Source organism: Triplophysa rosa, linkage group LG8 (genome assembly GCF_024868665.1).
Source record: "Triplophysa rosa linkage group LG8, Trosa_1v2, whole genome shotgun sequence".
In the NCBI taxonomy this organism is placed as follows: Eukaryota; Metazoa; Chordata; class Actinopteri; order Cypriniformes; family Nemacheilidae; genus Triplophysa; species Triplophysa rosa.
Window position 1 is genome coordinate 19,129,218 of NC_079897.1, and position 18,953 is coordinate 19,148,170.

The 18,953-nt window shown below is 39.8% G+C and overlaps 1 protein-coding gene across 1 annotated transcript; it reads right to left on the bottom strand.

The window, feature by feature from the left end:
• Window positions 1–779: 779 nt before the first annotated feature.
• On the bottom strand, window positions 780–18,052 carry LOC130558239 (cingulin). The gene is made up of 21 exons (XM_057340536.1): window positions 17,915–18,052; window positions 12,032–12,298; window positions 11,259–11,901; window positions 10,505–10,605; window positions 9,693–9,762; window positions 8,092–8,216; window positions 7,684–7,816; window positions 7,112–7,324; window positions 6,847–6,995; window positions 6,036–6,156; window positions 5,214–5,426; window positions 4,890–5,111; window positions 4,549–4,797; window positions 4,300–4,470; window positions 4,020–4,181; window positions 3,493–3,582; window positions 3,218–3,301; window positions 3,000–3,118; window positions 2,562–2,670; window positions 2,309–2,472; window positions 780–1,395 (listed from the first exon to the last, which is right to left on the bottom strand). Exons 2-21 carry the CDS (start codon window positions 12,295–12,297, stop codon window positions 1,254–1,256), a joined length of 3,546 nt encoding a protein of 1,181 aa, XP_057196519.1. The 5' UTR covers window position 12,298; window positions 17,915–18,052; the 3' UTR covers window positions 780–1,253.
• Between the last annotated feature and the right edge of the window lie 901 nt (window positions 18,053–18,953).

Below are 18,953 nucleotides of genomic sequence, written 5' to 3' on the forward strand. Positions count from 1 at the left end.
GTGCCACGTCAAATCAGGTCCAAAATAGAGGTTTTCATCTTTAAAGACAGAAAGGCGATAGTGCTGTTGATTTTAAACACAGTAGCTCTGCAATGTTTACAAAAGCACACAAAACTCATACTTCAAGTTTATGATTTATATTAAAATTTAAGAAAACATAAATCAGTGTTTAGTAGCGTCAGTGTATGTTGCATTAATGTAGTGCTGATTTACTCGTACCTGGATCCACTCCTGCCTTATTTGAGTTCTATGTAAACATCCAGTAAGAAAATAAACGCGCCTATTCTAAAAGGAAGAATAAAAAAAAAGAGTCATAATACAACCTTCTTACCTACTGCTCTCAGAACTGTACAACTAAAACACAATATACATATCCGTACAATGCATGTTATGGAATTCTACATTTACAGCTACAGTGGAAACTACTGTACTGAGGCAGATTTCTTCTTTTGCAAGAGCTGGAACGGGAAAGTACATAAAGTACACAACTGCTGCAGTCATCCCCTTCTACTATTACTCTGATAAAATCATTCTTCCTTCCCTCCTTCTGTATTCCTCTTTCACTTTATGTCAAACGAAGATGTTTACTTTCTCCTGCTATAACTGAAGACTTCACCTCTAGTGGTGTCATGTCATTGAACTCAGTGTTATCTACTTCTTTAATAACAACTACACAGCAAAATCGCCAGTGTTATAAAAGGTCAAATTAACACTCACAGTGTATATATAATCCACACTTCGATAGTGTGGATTATATATACACTGTGAGTGTTAATTTGACCTTTTTTAACACTGGCGATTTTGCTGTGTACTCTTTGTGAATAAACTCTGTACTCCTGTATACACGGCATACAAAGGATAAACATCAGCTGAAGTCAATATATTCTGAATATACATTTCTAAAAGGATTAAATGAGATATTGACATCTCTTCCTAAAATAAGGCCTATTGTCAAATTGACAAAAGGCACTGATCATTAATGTTGTCTCTATGGTTGAATGGTGGTGTAGATGAAATGTCTGGTGATGTTACTACAGACGGTATACATATCAGATGTATTAGTGCGAAAGATTAATAATAATAAAAAAAGAGTTGAATCTAAGACTGTAATTGTTGATTTTAAAGCAGGACTGAAGTTGCGCTGTGTCTAAAAATGGTGTGTCAATCCCATTTCCTTTTATAGACACAACAACAAACACTCGTTCCCACCCCATTCCACAGATTCTTCTCTCTCTCTCTCTCTCTCTCTCTCTTCAGCAGGAACTGGTCTTCAGGTTGCTCTCGGTGAGGATGGAGGTTATGCTGGAATGATCATACAACCCATCATCATCATCATCCTCGGAGCTGAGAATTGAGGAGTCCAAAACTGACTGCCGGGCCTGCTGCATCTTCCGCCTGAAAGTGAAAGATCGACTATACATTAGGGTTGATTAAATGAAATGTCAAGCAGTGTCCTCCAGAGACTTCCAAATACAAATGCTATACTACACTAAAACATGTTAACTAAAACCACAACACCTCATTCATTTATAGACTACATAAACATTTTTACTTTAGTAACACTTCATTATAATCTAGAACTTAGAAAAGAAACATTAACGTGTCTGTTTTTATGGTAGTTTACCAGCTACCCAGAAGTATGTGAACCAGCCCTTCTAATGAATGGGTTTGGCTTTTCAGTCATTTCAGTGAAAGCAAATCTTCATGCTACACCATTCAATGATAATGACATTCTGGAGATTTGTGTGCCTTCAACAATTCAGGGAGGGGCCTGTTCTGAACAGCAGCAGAATGACAATGCCCTTGGCCACAAAACAAGAACAATTAAGGAAAATATTTACTAGTAGAAGAACCTGACTTGGCACCACAAACGCCGAACCATTGCACAAATGTAAGAGATGGGCAGTGTGTGGTGGCTGATCGGAGGAAAGAGTCATCATCTGTGCGTGAGGTTTGAAAAGGTAAAGACTTTAAGAGATTAAAGGTGAGAGCAGTCTGGACACTGTTCTGTTCTGAGCAAGGTGTCAAAGGTCGGCTAGACAGCACGGCCCTACACTAGACAACAGACCATGGAATATTTGAAATTTAATATAGCCAAATTGGGAAGTGGATACATTTTCAAGAGTTCATAAGTCACAGCATTTATATCGCGGGAACCAAGTACTCCTGAGCATAGATTTACATTTGCACACAGCCACTGTAAGATGGTGTTTTAGTTTTAAGAGACACACACTGCCCTCTGCTGGCCTAAAAAACAACAGCATTACAAATCTTGAAACACAGCTAGAAGCTTTTCTCGCACACATACTTGAGCTCATTCTCCAGCGCCGTCACTCGGGACTGCATCGCCTCCTTCTGTTCCATCTGCTCCTCCATGTCTCTGATGGCTTTCCTCTTCGAGCCCTCCAGCCGTTCCACCTCTGCCTCCCCTTCATCCACCTGCCTCTTCAGAGCCTTCAACTTCAGAGCCAGCTGCAGGAAGACACGTGTTCAACAGACACATATCAACCTCAGAGAGACAAGCTTTAAATGCATGTCTATGTAAGATGCGTATCAGTCACCTGGTCTCTCTGCTCTGCATGCTGCTGTCTCTCCTCATCCAGAGTGATGTTCAGCTCCTTTAATTTCCTCTCCAGCCGTCGCTGAGATGACAGCATTGTGTTCTTCTCTCTGCAAACACACGCAAAGATGTGCTTGGATGCTCGGTTCAGGTGTATTATGGGTTTGCTAACTTTTTAAACAAGAGGTGACGCTTGGGTATAAAAACATTTGCTTTCCATGTAAGGATTATAAATAAATGAGTATCAGAAAAACAAATCTAGGTAGATCTAGAAAGTAATTTTTTTAAATAGTTTGGAGCCTGTATGCTATGTATTTGCAATGCAGATCGTTTTAATTTAAAGACGTTTTTTTAATGATCTCATAGTTCATTGTGGGTATTGCAATTGTGGCACTTCACTTTTAGCAAATAAATAACAATTCATTAGAGCACTTTTTACCTCTCTTCTGTATGCAATCTCTCCTCGAGTTCTTGGATTTTGCTCTCCAGCTGAGACATGCCAGTAGAAGAACGTGTCTGGCCCTCCATTCCTGCTATACGAGACTTGTACTCCTTTATCTGTGAGAGAAACAAAAGACCACACAAAACATCTGAATGAATGCACTGTGCGGTTAAACAAATAAAGCCAAGCACCTACAACTCGTTTATGGGGTGTACCTGTCTCTCCAGGGCATTTTTGTCCAGTTCCAGGTCTTGTTTGGAGGATCTCTCTTGCATGAGCTCTGCACGCAGCTGTTCAATCTACAAGAGCAGAAGTGTTACCACATTTACAGTACATTCAGGGCATGATGCGGATGATTTACAAAAACAATTCGTGTCACATTTTTTCTTTCACACTTCACACGTCATTTGAAGAGCTGCATACTCAATTGTGTAAAAAAGGTGTATATTACTCAATATTGTCTAAAGAGAACAGTGTGTGTATACAGCACCTGATCACGGCTCCTGTTGATTCTCTCTGTCAGCATTTCTCCGTTGCTCTTCTCCTCATCCAACTCAAGGTCCAGATGTTTGATTTTGTCCTGCAGGTGAAGATACACCAAAATTAAAATTGGTCATACTTATAAATATAGATCTGAGAAAATAAGAGACCACTCCAAATTTGACTTGAATGTATTGTGGGCATTCCAGTGTCTTGTTTAATTCCGAAAAGCAAAAACCTCAGGAGTGACACTAAATAACCCAACAGATAAGTGAAAGACAAAGAATGTCAAGATGCATGAAAGTTGTGATTAAAATCAAGGTTCCTTTAATATCATATAATCAAATATAAATGCAAACTTCTTTTGGCCTGAAAGCAATTGCATCTTTCATTTTCTATTTCAATTTTATTTTTTACTTTTCTGCAAAGAATTGCAAAAAAAACTGCAGTTTGCCAGAGCTGTATACTCTATGTGTGACCAATAATGATCAAAGTTACAAAATGCTGGGATTTTAGGTGGCGGGATGGAAGACGTACCTCCATGCTGCGGATCTTTTGCGAGTGGTCATTGCGTGTGCTGCGCTGCGTCTCCATCTCGCCCTCCAGATGTTTGAGACGATTGGTCATAAGCTCTTTATCCAGCACAGCATTGTCTCTCTCTTCATAACATGAGAAGACCTCCTTCTTTTGACGAGCCAACTAAATATGCACACAAAAAAATATATATATTTCTTGGCTAAGCTCTACCAAATATGAATATCTACATGCATGCTATAATATATAATCAATATATGAATATAGGGTGTCTGCATCACACCTCCTCCTGTAGAGAATGGATGGTGCTCTGGAATCTCTCCAGCTCACTCAGCTTCTCTTTGGTGCTTTTCTGAGAGTCTTGCTGTTCCTTCCTCCACTTCTCTCTCTGCTCGTCCAGCTGAGCCTGTAGGAGCCGCACCTCCTCACGGGAGGCTGCAGACAAGCGCTCCATCTAAAAGAGAGAGAGAAGAAATGAGATGAAGAGAAGTACTGGAGAGAAAAACTGTTCTTTTTTTACTGTCACACACACCTCTTTGTTGAGTTTGTCCAGCGCTCTCTCCTGCTGTCTACGCTGGTCATCCAGCTGTGTGTTCTCCTTGCGCAGGGCGTCTCTGTCCCTCTCTCTCTCCTCCAGATTGCGAGCCAGCTCGCCCCTCTCCAGGCCCAGCCGAGAGTTCTCACGTCTGGACTCCTCCAGCTGCTGCTTTAGTCTTCTGGTCTCCTCCTGCTGCTCCTGCTCAACCTCAGTGCTCTGAGACACACGCTCCTGCAGCTGAGACTGGAGCGACGGATAGATGAAAGCGTCAGACAAAAAGAGCAGAAATCGTAGTATGAGAGAGCAAACGAGGGGTGTGATTACTGCGTCCTGACCTCCAGGCGTGCGATTTTCTCCTTCATGCGGATGTTGTCTCCCTCAAGTTCTCCGCTCTCATGCATCAGACTGTTTGCTTTGGTTTGAAGAGAGCAGAGTCGGTCTCTCTCTGACTGCAGCTCTTCCTTAACTGAGAGCAGCTGACTGCGCAGTTGCTCCGCCTCCCTTCCCGCATCACTCAACTCCCCCTGCAGGGCTTCCACCAATGATGGCTCAGCAAGCTGATGGAGATTTAGAAAAACACATTTGACAACAAATAGAAAAGACGTGGTTAAGTTAAAAAACACACATATCAAGATCATTTCAAAAATATAAACGCGTACCTGTTTGGCCCTCTCATGTACTTTTGTCAGCTCCTCCTTGTCTCTGCGTGATTGGTCCTTCAACCTGTCGATCTCATATTTCTGCTCTGCCTCCAGCTCCTGTTTGCTTTTCTTTAATAAGACGATTTCCATGGTCTTCCTATCAAGGTTTTCTTTAAATTTATCCACCTCTGCTTGGGTCTTCTGCAGGTCGGCACGACAACGCTCAAGCTCCTAAGGAACCATTGAGAATGCGTGTGAGAGTATTGCTGCGTCCCAGTTTGCCTACTTCTACTATGCACTAAAAGTATGTACTGTTTTTGTTATGGAAAGTATATACATTTTAGTGTGTAGCAAAACAATATGCACACACTGGGACATACTAACAGGAAACGGAAGTTGTTGCCTAGACAACATTGTGGCCATTAACTGTCACACACATCAAAATACAGCTCTTCTTTCCATTTAAATATTTATTCATTCATTGTTTCATATGTAATGTTAACATAAATATATTTATTAATGTAGTGACGCATCAGTTAATTAATGCAGGGGAGCGTCACTAAACTCCGCCTACTCACGGTGAGTTGTGGGTAATATTAGCCGTTAGAGTGTGCATCATTATGCACTTCGAATTTCTACAGGAAGTAGTAGACCATCCGGGAATCTTTGGAATACTCTTTTCAACTACGATTTGGGACATACTAATTCTATTCTTGAATACTATTTAGGATGGATAGTATGCGAATTGGGACGCACGCAGCTTATGTGTCTGTGCACGAATGGGTGGGAGCTAACTGTTGTACATCATGTGTGTTTATGGGATAGAAGATGTGTGTGTACCTGGCTGTGTGTCTGTGTGTGTTTGGGATCTGGTATCTGCTGTTTCATGGTGGTCACTTTCTCCTGCAGCTCTTTAACCTCCTCCTCAAACTCCTCTTTCTCCAGACGTGCTTGAAGTAACCTAAAACCAACACACAACACCAAACACAAAAAAAACCCAAGTGCCTTTTAAACAACCTGCACACATATGCTGCCCATAGCAGCTGTGAAATTGTTCTAGGGAAGCTTGTTCTTAGATTTATTGACAATGTAAATCTGCGTGGGTCAACTACTACTGATTCAGTGTCAATATTTATAAGATTCTGAAGATAAAATACACAAGTAACGCTCAGAACAGGCACGGGCAGCTTTCTGTTCTGTTACAGTCAGGCCAGATAGAGAATTTCTGAAGCAAACAAGAATTAAAATGAATCTAAATATGCATTGTGTTGTAAAGCAGTAGTGATCAAAAGTCAGCTCAGAATATGTATAGGTTCTTTTCTATTCAGTCAAGTGCCTTTGACATTAGAAAGAATGAACTTTCTTGATATGAAATGAAATAATTATGCACAAAGAAATCATTTATTTAAAATGGTGATCATATAGGGACTAAGATTCAGATCTATAAATACTAATGGTGCAATCACGTCTCTACATAAACAATCTACACTTTTCTCCCAGAGTCTCTCACTGTTCTTTGGGTTGAACCAGTTGTCCACTGCATCGACAAATGCACAGAATGGAAAAGGAGAGACATGTTAACGCTCACATGAACAGCAGACGCAAATGCAAAATCTGCAAAACAAGAAATCCAATCGGTTGTGTTTCTCACTCTTGTTTGGTGTTGCGCAGCTCTTCTCGTCCGGACTGAAACTGCTCTCTCCAGTGACTCCCCTCATCTCTGCTCTCCTCCAGCTGCTGCTGAAGTGTCCTCACCGTGGAGTTCACGCGGTGACGCTCCGCTTCTATGGACGCCTGAGACTGAGGCACAAATACATAAATACACGATAAATACACTGTACAAGAAACCGTTTAAATATATACCACTCTTGTGTCCCCACAATTTTGATGTTTTGAACTTAGTTTTAGATGTTTACCTGTGAAACCTGCTCCATGCTGGCTCGAAGTCGCTCCATGTCTTGCCGGTATTGCTCTCGGAGCGTCTCTATTTCTTTGTCATGTGTGGAGACCTCCTCTTTGAGCGCCCCCTTGAGAGCGGTCAGCTCTCTCTCTCTCTGTCTCAAAACATCCTCCTGCCTCTGACGCAGCGCTGCCGCTTCAGCCAAATCGGCTCTCACTGCCATCAACTCCTGTACACAAAAACAAAAAGTAACTAAATGCAAAGACCACAAGCAACCAGGAACCCTACACTTTGTCGATGGGGGTACATCCACTCAAATCTATTGCCATTTTAAAGTCCCCTAACATTTCCAGGTTTTCTAAGACTGTGGAATGTATGTCAAACATGGACAAAGAATGATTAACCGTGGCAGCTGTAAAACACTGGATATTGAGGCAAATCCTCCTATCCAAAGCTCCACGTAGAAAATGCTAAAAATATTTTGTTATTAGTATGCACTCTGACTTCATTTCCTATCAATCAATGACTGCATGCCAAATCTAACAGAACGTCATGTGCAGTGTGTAACTATGTAACGGGTGTGATCACCGTGTGTACTGTGTCGGCATCAGCTCTGTTGTGAGTCTCTCTTCTCAGCTCTTCCTGTAGTCCTGCCAGCTGATACTCCAGCTCTCTGACATGAGACTCCGCGTTCTCTCTGTCCATTCGCAAATGAGTCAGCCTGACAGAGAAAGAGCACAACAAACACAATGTAGCATGAGTCAGAAACCTTATGTATGTCTAACACTACTGGCACGTGAAAGAATGTGACTTTTTTTTAAAATAAAATAAATAATATTAGAAATAAGTCATTTACATTTGTATGCCTCTGATTAATGATGATTACATTTTTTTAAAAAGAAAATCACTGCCCCTTCATATATTGCACTACATTACAGCTATTACGGTATATTATTCTAAGATTATATTATTGTGTGAAGGTTGTGTTTGTCTCACTCCGAGTGTATCTGGTGTAGCTCTGTGTTCTTTCTGGCCAGCTGTTCCTGCAGCTGGACATTTTCATCCAGATGTTTCTCAAGCTCCTCATTCAGAGATCCATCAGCTCGGTTCACCTGAGAACTCTGAAGAACAATAATTCCTTTAATTCCTACACGTCCAAAACAGTGCAAATTTAATAAACCCCCAGCACGGTCTATGATATAGTTAACTATAATCCGTTATTTCCAGTGTTATTCAGAAGAACAGCCACTAACGCTATGAGTGCAAAACAGGTTTTTTATGCAAACACGGTATTAACGGATTATGCTCCGATTAGGCCAAACCACAGTAATCCTCAACCACCTCTGACAGTATCTAGGCAACAAAGTAACCAGTGGTTTTTCTAACCCTACTGCACAAAAATCAAGTAATTGCTCAGTGATCATTATCCATAATAAAAAAAATCTAAATCCATAATAAAATCTAAAACATTCATATGTATAACAATAAAAATCACAGAGTAGTACATGAAATGTAATTTTAAATCTTATAACATGTTGAATGCCAATACACAGCACCTCATGCAATATTCAAATGTGTTGTTAAAATATTAAAAAAGTTTAAGGATTTTTGGACAAGTTGTGAAAGTTTTAAAAGTCCAATAATTACGTTGAGCATCTGTGTTATGCTGCACATTGCACGCATATTCATCAGGCCTGTATCTTCATATTTCCGAGTAAACATACTAAAGCTAAATGACACGCTGCTTGCCTAACAGCCAGCAAATCATCTTTGTACAGATAAATGACAATGTCCAAGTTTATTCCAGGATGTCTTGTTTATTGCTTTTGTAATGTTACAGTATTGGTATTTAAAGCTTTATTTGTGTTTGCAAATAAAAAAATGGGTGAAAGTGGGTAAAGGTTTTGTTGTTAGATCTCGACCAAAAATAAATATTACATTTAGTGAGTGTATGTATGTGTGGGTGGCTTATGGTGGAGGCAAACATATTGCTTCCTCTGCTTACTCGAAACTGGGCTCAGCTGTTGTTCTCAGTGAGGCGGGCGCTGCTGCCAGCTCATTACAGTTTAGCAAGAGATGCCAACACATAAAAAGCCATTAATGTAATGCCAATTTTAGAGATGCCTGAATATCAAACACAGTGCCAGCTGAGCCAACAACTAGAGTAAATGCTCTCAGTTCCTATCTCCCCGAATGAATTAAGACAGATATCTCCAAGAACTGTTTGTTACATTTCAACAGTACTGTATTACAAATCAGCAATAAAATTTCTCAGCAGTGGTGTCAAAGCTGTTTGAATAAAAGGCAGGGTGAGAGTCAAACTGGTGGTTGAAGCAGGTAGTCATTCATTGGGTTTTTAAACATAGGGTTTGTGATGTGGATTGAAATTGTAAGTTACACGGTTAGTAGTTGACGTTTACAAATCTCATGTTAGTACGTTTTTAGTAAGTACGTAGCAGAAATTGCTTTGTTGAACTCCACACTTCTGTAAATAGCTTTGGATAAAAGTGTCTGTCATAGATTTTCTCAGCATAGTGGCATAAATCCTGAGTGAATGTAAATGTCAAGCCTCAAAGGGTTTCAGAGTGCAACCTTACCTTCAGTCCTTGGATCTTACTGCAGATGACTTGAACCTTGCGCTTAATGGTAGCGTCTCCCTCTGTACTCCTAACAAACAGATGAAAATCAAAGTTAATATTGACATTTTCGGACTATTCAATTGGCAAGTGTTTAAACTATGCACGATAAATTATCGGCCATATCTTTATCGGCTGATAAATGGTCATTTTCAATGTTATTGGTATCAGCCCAATAATAAAACCAGGCTGATATATTATAGCCGACAGTTTTAAGACCTGTTAGACTTGTGGATATTGAGAACACTTTTCGGGATCTATAATTGTTTATTGAATTCAAATTACTGTATACTAGAAAAGTAAAAAACTAGTTAACTAGTGAAAAATAAGCTTGGTACATGATTTTACATGAAAAGAGATCTAATGGTCACCTTGTTTTCTGCAGAGATTGTTTTCAAATAAAAGCAGTTGTCCACTTTTTGCCTTTTGTTTCAGTCTCAGAAAAAATTATATTAATATTTAGATACTGTATATCGGCCAATATATCAGTTATCGGCTTCAAATGTTAAAGAATGATCGGTTATCGTTATCAGCCAACTATTAAACTATTAAACTACTGTGCAATACAGAGTTTCTGTTGTCAATTTTTTTTGTCTTTATGCTCAGAATTGATAACAGGAAGTGTGTCTAGTTTTATAAGACATGAAACAGCGCAATGAATCCTTTTTAAATGACAACACTTCATACTGCATACAAAATATCCTTTACTAAATGAAGGCTTTCAGAATTTAAGATAATATAATTTAAGGTATGAGTATTGTTCTGTGGTTTACCCCTGTCGCAGAACACCATAGATTATCTGCTGTATTTGTTCTTCGGATGAGAACTCTGACCCTGAACTTTGACCCTGGTCCAACAAGAGGTCAGGGGTGACCTGAAAGCACATGCAAATAACACACAAAGTTCATTAGACGTTAATACAAACACACAAAGTAACATTTCTTACACAATCTGTGACGTAACAATGGATCCTTCTGAGTAGTAATATGAGTATACACTCTGTTCTCTTCTGTCCTGCATTGAATATCATTTGGCTTGATTTAGCTGGTTGGTGTCAGTTAACAGAGTATCAGGTTGATGATTAACCTTACTGTAACCTACTCCGATTCCACCTAATGTACATATTTGCGTGTTCCAAAACCTAGTGGGCTGCCTAACTAGACAGTATGTTAAGGTGTCATACTGTAGGTGAGGATCTAATGCGGCACACTGTATTATTGGAGAATGCAAGCCCAGAATGCATTAGAAGTTCATTGACACCACATTCATCCAAGATGCTAGGTAAATAAATAGAAAGAAATCTCATTCTCAATTATAAATCAATTTGAAGTATTAATGAAAAATGTGTGGTTATTAGAGCATGTCAGTAGCCTGGCACCATGCTAAGCTAACATAAAAATCTACTCATCTAAGCACTAATTTCATCATGTTGAGTTCATTATGCTTCATTTATAATGCAAGTAGCGCATAGCATACTCTGAAATGTTGCAACCAAAACATGCAAATCTAATTTTCTCAATTACTCACATGTGAATCAACTGATGTGGGCCACTGATTTGAAGATGAAGTGACAGCTTTGACCTTGGCAACAGAGCCGGAGCCTCGTCCAAGGCTGCTGTAGGCAGAACCAGGTGAAGAAGAGGGTGGTGAGTGGTATGAGTTCTGAACAAGAGATGAATATGATGGTGATGCTGAGGCAGGTCTCTCTTCTGCATTAAGGCCAGGATAGCGCCCCCTAGCGGTGACTCCAGAGTTATCCGCTTGTACAGAAGAGCCCCCTTCAGACCTTTCGATGAATCGGTTGACAGGAGTCTGGCGGTTGGAGCTGGGAGCCCGCTCACTGTATTGGGAAATGTCAACAGATTCCGATGAGGTGTAGTGACTGCCTCTTCCTCTTCCGAAAGTGCCGTTCAGCCCGGCCTGGTGGGAACCACCCCACTGATTTCTCTCCATCCTTTCTCTTGGACGGGCCCGCTCTGTTCCCACACCAATGCCACCTCCATCCAGGTTGCCGTAGCTACCAGAGCGTCCGTCTTCAAGCGGACGCCGGATTTGATCTGGTAAGTTATCACTGCTGTCCAACAAGTCACCGTGAGAATGAGCCCTACGCAAGTGGCCGCTCTCTCCAGATGAGAAATATGGCCCCTGGATTACTCCATCTTCCCGCCTCCTACCATGCAAGGAGAAAAATAGACATAATAGATTAAAAATACCTCACAATTAATTCCAGCAGAGTTTGGTGTTAGTACATGACGTGGTAATGTAATCAATAAACAAATAAGAGAAAGTGCAAACAATACCTGGGCAGGCTGTTGTAAGCAGGTGGTTGGGTTCTCAACTGCACTCCATACGAATCTCCTTTCTCTCCATCTTTCAGTACAACATATGGCTGTCCACCGATGCCCTGCACCCTAACCGCCACGCCATAGCGGGAGGAAGGCTTTTTGGGACCCTCTTTTCGAGACTGACCACTCACTCCCCCTCCGGTATCATGTAGGTTATTTATAAAACGAATCTGAACACCATGGTCTACTGGAGTCTTCCTACCCGAGACAGGAGCAGACATACTGGAGACAACATGAGATCAGGAGAGACACAAGCGTAAAGTCAGCACACACGTCTGCAACAGGCCGAAAGCTTTTGATTCTTTTTGAAGACCTATTAATAGATGAAACCATCGTTTAAAGCATTGATGGGATGTGCTTCAGAAAACAAGGGATGAAAGTTATTGGTCATTTGTAACATTAAAGGTCCAGGTTATGGAATTTAGTGGCATCTTGCAGTGAGGTTGTGAATTGCAACCAGCGGCTCACTCCACCCCTCCCTTCAGAAGCACTATGGTTGCTTACACAGCACTTAGATGTCATCACATTTTCGCTTCTTTGCTGAAGGAGATAACGAATTTACAAAATGTGCTCTGTAGAGCAGTTTGTCCGTTTAGGTGATAGCAAATACTAAAACAACTGGATGGAGATGAATCACAAAAGTACAATTGTACAGAATATTGATGTTTTGGGTGAACTATTTAATTCATAAACACGGAGAGTTCTGTGTTGCAGGATCAAATAGCAAACACTACTCAATGCCGTCGCCTCTGAATCTTGGCACATGAGACCCAATGTCCTTCATTATTCATTAACCCTAAAACACACACTCAACAAAAAAGCACCATTTCTCATGATGGCCAAGTCAACCGGTCCACTAGTTTAACTATTCTAACTCTACATAAAACCTTTCAATCAACTTTAAGACAGTTCCTGTTGTTGTACTTCAGATCACAATTAACAGAATTACATGTGTCTAATTACACTAGTCTTTCTGACTTGGAAATATGCTGTCTAGTACTCATTCCTATAGTATAACTCATTTCTCATGAAAACCCAAAGGATCTTTCACCCTAACTTGTGATGTAATGGACGAGAAAAATAAAGGTGCGCCTTGTGTGATGGAATGAAAGTGTCTTAACCAGGAACAGTGTGAAGGGTGTGACAAAGATACAAAGGGCATTCTCAGACATCCCAACCACACTGCAGTGAACATCACCTGAGATAACTCGTAATGACAGCTGAACCACAAATAAAAGACAAAGAGCAATCCTGTTCACGCATACAAAATAAAGAGACACACCTTTACTGATTTCTCTTTCTGTACTTTTCATTCTCGGTGTTAGACAACATAGCAACACATAAATTTAACATTGAAAGAATCTATTTTGCAGCGATAAAAAAAGTGTGTGACCAATATACGAGCCTTCATGACTGCACTACATCGGTGATACTACAGTACGGGGTTTATTATGTTGTGCCATTAGATTTTCGAGAGTAGGTCAATGACTGAGAGCAGATAAAGGAGAGCTGAGCTCCCAGGTGTGTGGTATGGAGTTTTGTGCTGACAGATAGACAGGTGCTTCAAACAGATTCATTCATCATTTGTGTTCACTGTAGTTTCAATGGGATCTGTGTCACTTTTACGCTCTCACACTCGAACAGGTGGAGTTTAAATCACAGGCAAAAGACTTTGAACTCCATAAAGGGTTGTAAAAAATAAACAGGTTTTTTTTACAGTTAGCAGCAGGTATACAGCTATTTGATCAAATGTATCCTAAAGGTCTAGACCGGGGTGCCCAAGAAATTTAGTTTTGAACCTTATATCTAGAACAACCCTGATGCCTGGACATGAAAACTAGTAGACGCAGATTGCTCATGGACAGCAAAAACAATCTCAGCGAACATGCACATATCACCACATATCACAAACTAAAGCATTAGTGATCCTTGACTTCTTTCCCCTCCGGTGCAAAACGTGACCAAAGAGTAGAACAATTTCATGTTGGGCTCATAACACTGACATTCCAAAACAAGTCATTATTGTCTAAACAAAAACAGACTATGCTTTGTATACACAAGCAAATGTCCTCCACCAGCATCATTAAAAAGATATGGCAACTAAGTTAGAAAACCATGATCAGGGTCAGAAGTTGCGCGGTTTAACTGTGTATTCGGCATCAATGGTCAACAATTGTCTGGTCAAACAAACAGACAAAATTAGGTCATGGTCTAAACTAATGTATTTCCTCTGTGTCTGTGTCAGTGGCCAGGCAAACAGAAGCACCATTTAGTCTTTCTGCACTGCATTATCTGATACACTGAATAGAGGGAGTCTGTGAGTGGGACGGAGGGGGAGTAAGAGGACCCTCTTCCCATTATTACAGTGAAGTGGGGCAGAAAACAAGAGCAGCTATGATGAGAACACTAGTTTCTCTATCACTTGTTCTCCCTTTTCTCATCAAAATCTGTGAACAAACTGCATTGATTCATGCAGTCCAGGTCTGAGTTTCAGTGCCATAAGGGGCAAATAAACTGTTCAGTGGCGTATGAAGAAGAGAAAAGCTAATAAAATGCTGATGCACAATGCATCATGTCTGTTTAAAAGATTATATAGTCGCTGTCCTTCTGAAACCTTCTGATGTCCAAATTTGCTGTTTTTTAGGAAATTAATAAAACACTGTACTTTTGTAATGATTACGTACATACTGTGTGATCAAAGTTGACAAGCACTTTTATAATACCTTTTATTGGTTAGATATTTGCAAGATCCACTGACAAACATAAAGGGTAACTAATAATAATGATTTATTGCAAAAAATCAAAATCACAAAATATGAAAATACGAGGTTTCAGAAGGACTGCAGCGATATTCTGCCTCTCTTATTCTGTTTCTTTCTGCTGTCCTGCCTCTTACCCCATCTACCCCATTATACCTCATACACATACACATTACTTTTTCTACAGTTAATCCTCAACTGACTTGGGGCACATGTTCTGCAGTGTTAGCCAACCTTTTTGTCTCACAGCCCAGTACTGTACAGGGTCAAGAGCACTTTTTCACCAGAGACTATGCCAGCTCCAGTTTGGAGAGATAATGCTTACCCCTGCAAGGACTCCAGATGATGTCAGCTCTGGATCATCATACAAAACGTTGAAATTTTCTCAAAAAATCACATTATGATAGATATACAACGCACATTCATTTTGCTAAATGAAACACAAAAACATTTATTTTCTATAAAGCTGCTTTCAAACAATATGCATTGTGAAAATAATCTATAAATAAATAATAAATAAATTGAACCATAAACTCAGCATAAAAGTTAGTACTCCTAATTTTGTACATTGGACATCACAGCATTTCAGTTATTAAATTATTTAAATTTAAAATAATTATGATGAGGCATAATTTAACCTTAAAAGCAACCAAAAGTGTACATGCAAATGCAAACAGGGCTGTCACAATTATTAAATAATCGTCTCAGTTATTTCAGATAACCGCAATTATTGTACATCCTTAGAAAACAAGGGTGATCTGCAGCATTTTACATCCACCATCCTTGATCTGCACTCGCTGTTACGTTCGAATGACATTTCTTCATCATTTCAGTTGTATCAGATTTGTATTTTTTATCAGTTTTATTAAAGTGATTCCAGATTTGCTGCATCTACACAGCATCATCCTCATATCTCAGTATTTACTGTTAAGGTCACTCTATAGGGAATGTTACTAGTTATTTGCAGAATTTTCACATTTCTTAATGTATCTATATTTATTGAATAAATTAATTGTAATTAAACGTTATAATTGCAATTATTTAATAGACAATTAATCGTCCGCCAAATTTCATAATCGTGGCAGCCCTACATACAAAACAGACACACAAAGTATCTTCCACCATCAGAAAGACAATTTGTTTTAATAAAACTCACTTTAATAATCACACTCCTTGGGATAGTACATTTGCTCACAGCTCTGAGACAGCAACCTCTTAATCTCTCATTAAATTGAATTTTCTGATATTATATCTCCCTAGCCCTCAGATGTAGAACATTTAATAGAATTAGGGAAGACTAGTCATACCAATTAGAAGGACTCTGGAGACATATGTGCAATCACTATGACTTCTAAGTTGTTTGTTGATCATTTCATCAAACTGAGTCAATGCTTTTACAGACAGCACCAGTATATAATTTTACCCTGAGGTGTGTCACGTCATAATTCATTCTCATCTCTGTATAAGGACATTTTTAGTTTAAAATTCTTCAGTGCGGAATTACAGCGCACAAGCATGCTTGGGACTTTGGTACCGTACCTTACCTAATTTACCTAACCCAATCTCTAAACATGGTTAAACAGCACAGATTATAACTGTGTGTATATTACATGCACGCCAACCACATACAACCTCTGTTTTCATTTCGATTAATCTAAAATGAAAGGATTTACAAATTACTGACATTGGTTTGTGTTTCACCTAATAGAGAGACTGCATATTCAGGAATCTAGTTGCTGTGAGAAAGCATTGGAGAATGTGTAGCCTAACGCAAGCTTTCATCACATTTTAGATAGTCCGTTAATTCCTCCACTGTTACATTAGTGCTTGACTCCCATTGGCATTCTTTGTGTCCTGCCAAAATCCCTCTCAGTCCCTCTCTTTTTTTTCCAAGAACTTTTTTGCCCCCTCCCTTCTCCTTTCAAGACAAACAAGAATTTCTTCTCTTTCGAATGAACCTCACTGGCATGGCTAAAACAGGTTACAGTGTTGCTAAACACAAGATCCTTCAGCCGTGCTCTTTGGAGCCCACATATCCACTGAACACACACATACCTACCTATGCTGAAATATTATCTAACCCAGCATGTGCTGATAACTGCTGGCTGGAAAAGTAATGTGAATTATGCTTCTAGGCTGTACAGTAAATCAAACTAACTAACTAGTGTATCAAACACTGGTCAGCTATGACAGAGTTAACATAAATAGTGTGTGTGTGTATTAACGTTGTTTGTCTAGGGCTCAGCATAGAGGTCAATAACCATGATGCCATATTATGAATGATATAGTACGGATTGGAAGAACAATCTGTCTACATTCATTTAAATGCTTTCCCGTCTTAGCACTTCATTTAGCACCCATTAAAACGACTGAGAGAAAGTAGTATTGTGATTGTGTGAAGAGTGTGAGTTAAAGCATAGCACATCCTGGCCCTATAAAATTCTTGCGCACTGAGTCACGGTTTCAGTCCTCGCGCCTGAATATTGACAACTAAGCAACAGTTTTTGAACGAAATACAAAACACACTCTCTTTAACAGTGATAAGATTTTAATTGACGTCACACGTTTGACAGAGTACATGGCGTTGTAACCTGACAGCTCACGGCAGACTTATTGGCTCTATTCATTTGAATGCAAAGTTAGCTATTTAAACACAACCACTGAAGTGTTTAGCGGACTTTAGATAATCACAACACAGTAAAAGAACTGTTTGCCACGTCAAGAGTTCTCTCATGACTTGTTCCCAACGCGTGAAGCACAGGTGTGCACCTGCGCTACGAGTTACAAAGTCTCCCGAGGCGAAGCGCTCGTTTTCAGAGAAAAAAACAATGGAAAACAAATACGCTTTAATCCGTTGGAGAGCCATTAATAATTTTTTGAGAAGGCTACTTCAGAAGAGCATAAAATACGACCAACCACAAACCTCACAGCAGCTGTCAAAAGTGTTACACCCAATGGAAGGAAGTTCAGCTCAAGAGGGAGTTTAATTCATGTGGCGCGCGACAAATAACTTAGCATCAATTTCTACACAGGCTAACAGGCTTAGCGACTATAGCGAATAAAAAAACATTTAACTTACGTGATAAAGTTTTTAAAATTAGACTCCGCGGGATGTTTCTCTGTTACCTCTTCCGACTTTCCTTCATGGAAATGATGGTGTACAAAGTAACTTAAATATGACAGTCCCAAGTAATGAGCCCCAGGGGAAACACTTGCTAAAGACAACCTGTTACCTTACAGACCGATACCACATGCCCCGCCTAGTCTGACTGAGAGGAATGACCTCATTGGCTGGTTGTGGCGTCGTGGGTGGAAAGCATGAAATGGTTTCTCTTTAGATGATTTGTGGGGTTGCATGTCAATCTCAATTAAATCTGGGTTTGTTTGTCTCTGGAAACAGTGGAAACTTTAAACGGGCCGTAAATGAGAGGTAGGTGCCGGTGTAATTTGCTGTAAAACCTGGCTGGCATTGAAATACTAAAGGCTAAAATACACTACTAAGACTTTTGCTCAGATTTTGCCAAGATTTTCAGTCTGGACTTGTTGCAGAAAGTCTGTGCCAGTCTGCAGATTTGATCAGTTAGTGTGTTTCTATCTGAAACTTTCAATAAGTCTGCAAGTGTATGATGTTTTTCATTTCAATGGCAAGTGTACCATTATTTTTCAATTATCATTTCCCTCTGATTTTAGGGGTAAGTTATGGTTAGGGTTGGGGTTTGGTGTGGGTTTAGGTTTTATTTATAAAAATGTTGTCCTAAGGTCAACAAAATGTGTTGCCCCGAGAACATCAACCACTTGGCAAAATCAGGTCTAGCGTTCATAATGCCATCATTGGTAATACAATGCTGTTACTCCTTACTGTGGTAACAGTCAGAAGTCACGTGTTGGCAGGGGCATTATACTGTGTGATTGCAGACCGACTTCCAGCACTTAGTACTGTAATAATATGAAGGTAGATTAGATAAGCTCTTGCCCCAAGAATGCAAATATTATTTACAACATTTTCAAGTCACAGGTCCTGCAGGTCCAAGTAATTTCTCCATTTCCCAACTCTACTTGTTAATTTGACAGGACAGTGATATACAGTATGTAGTGGCTATAATGTGTGTTCTATTATT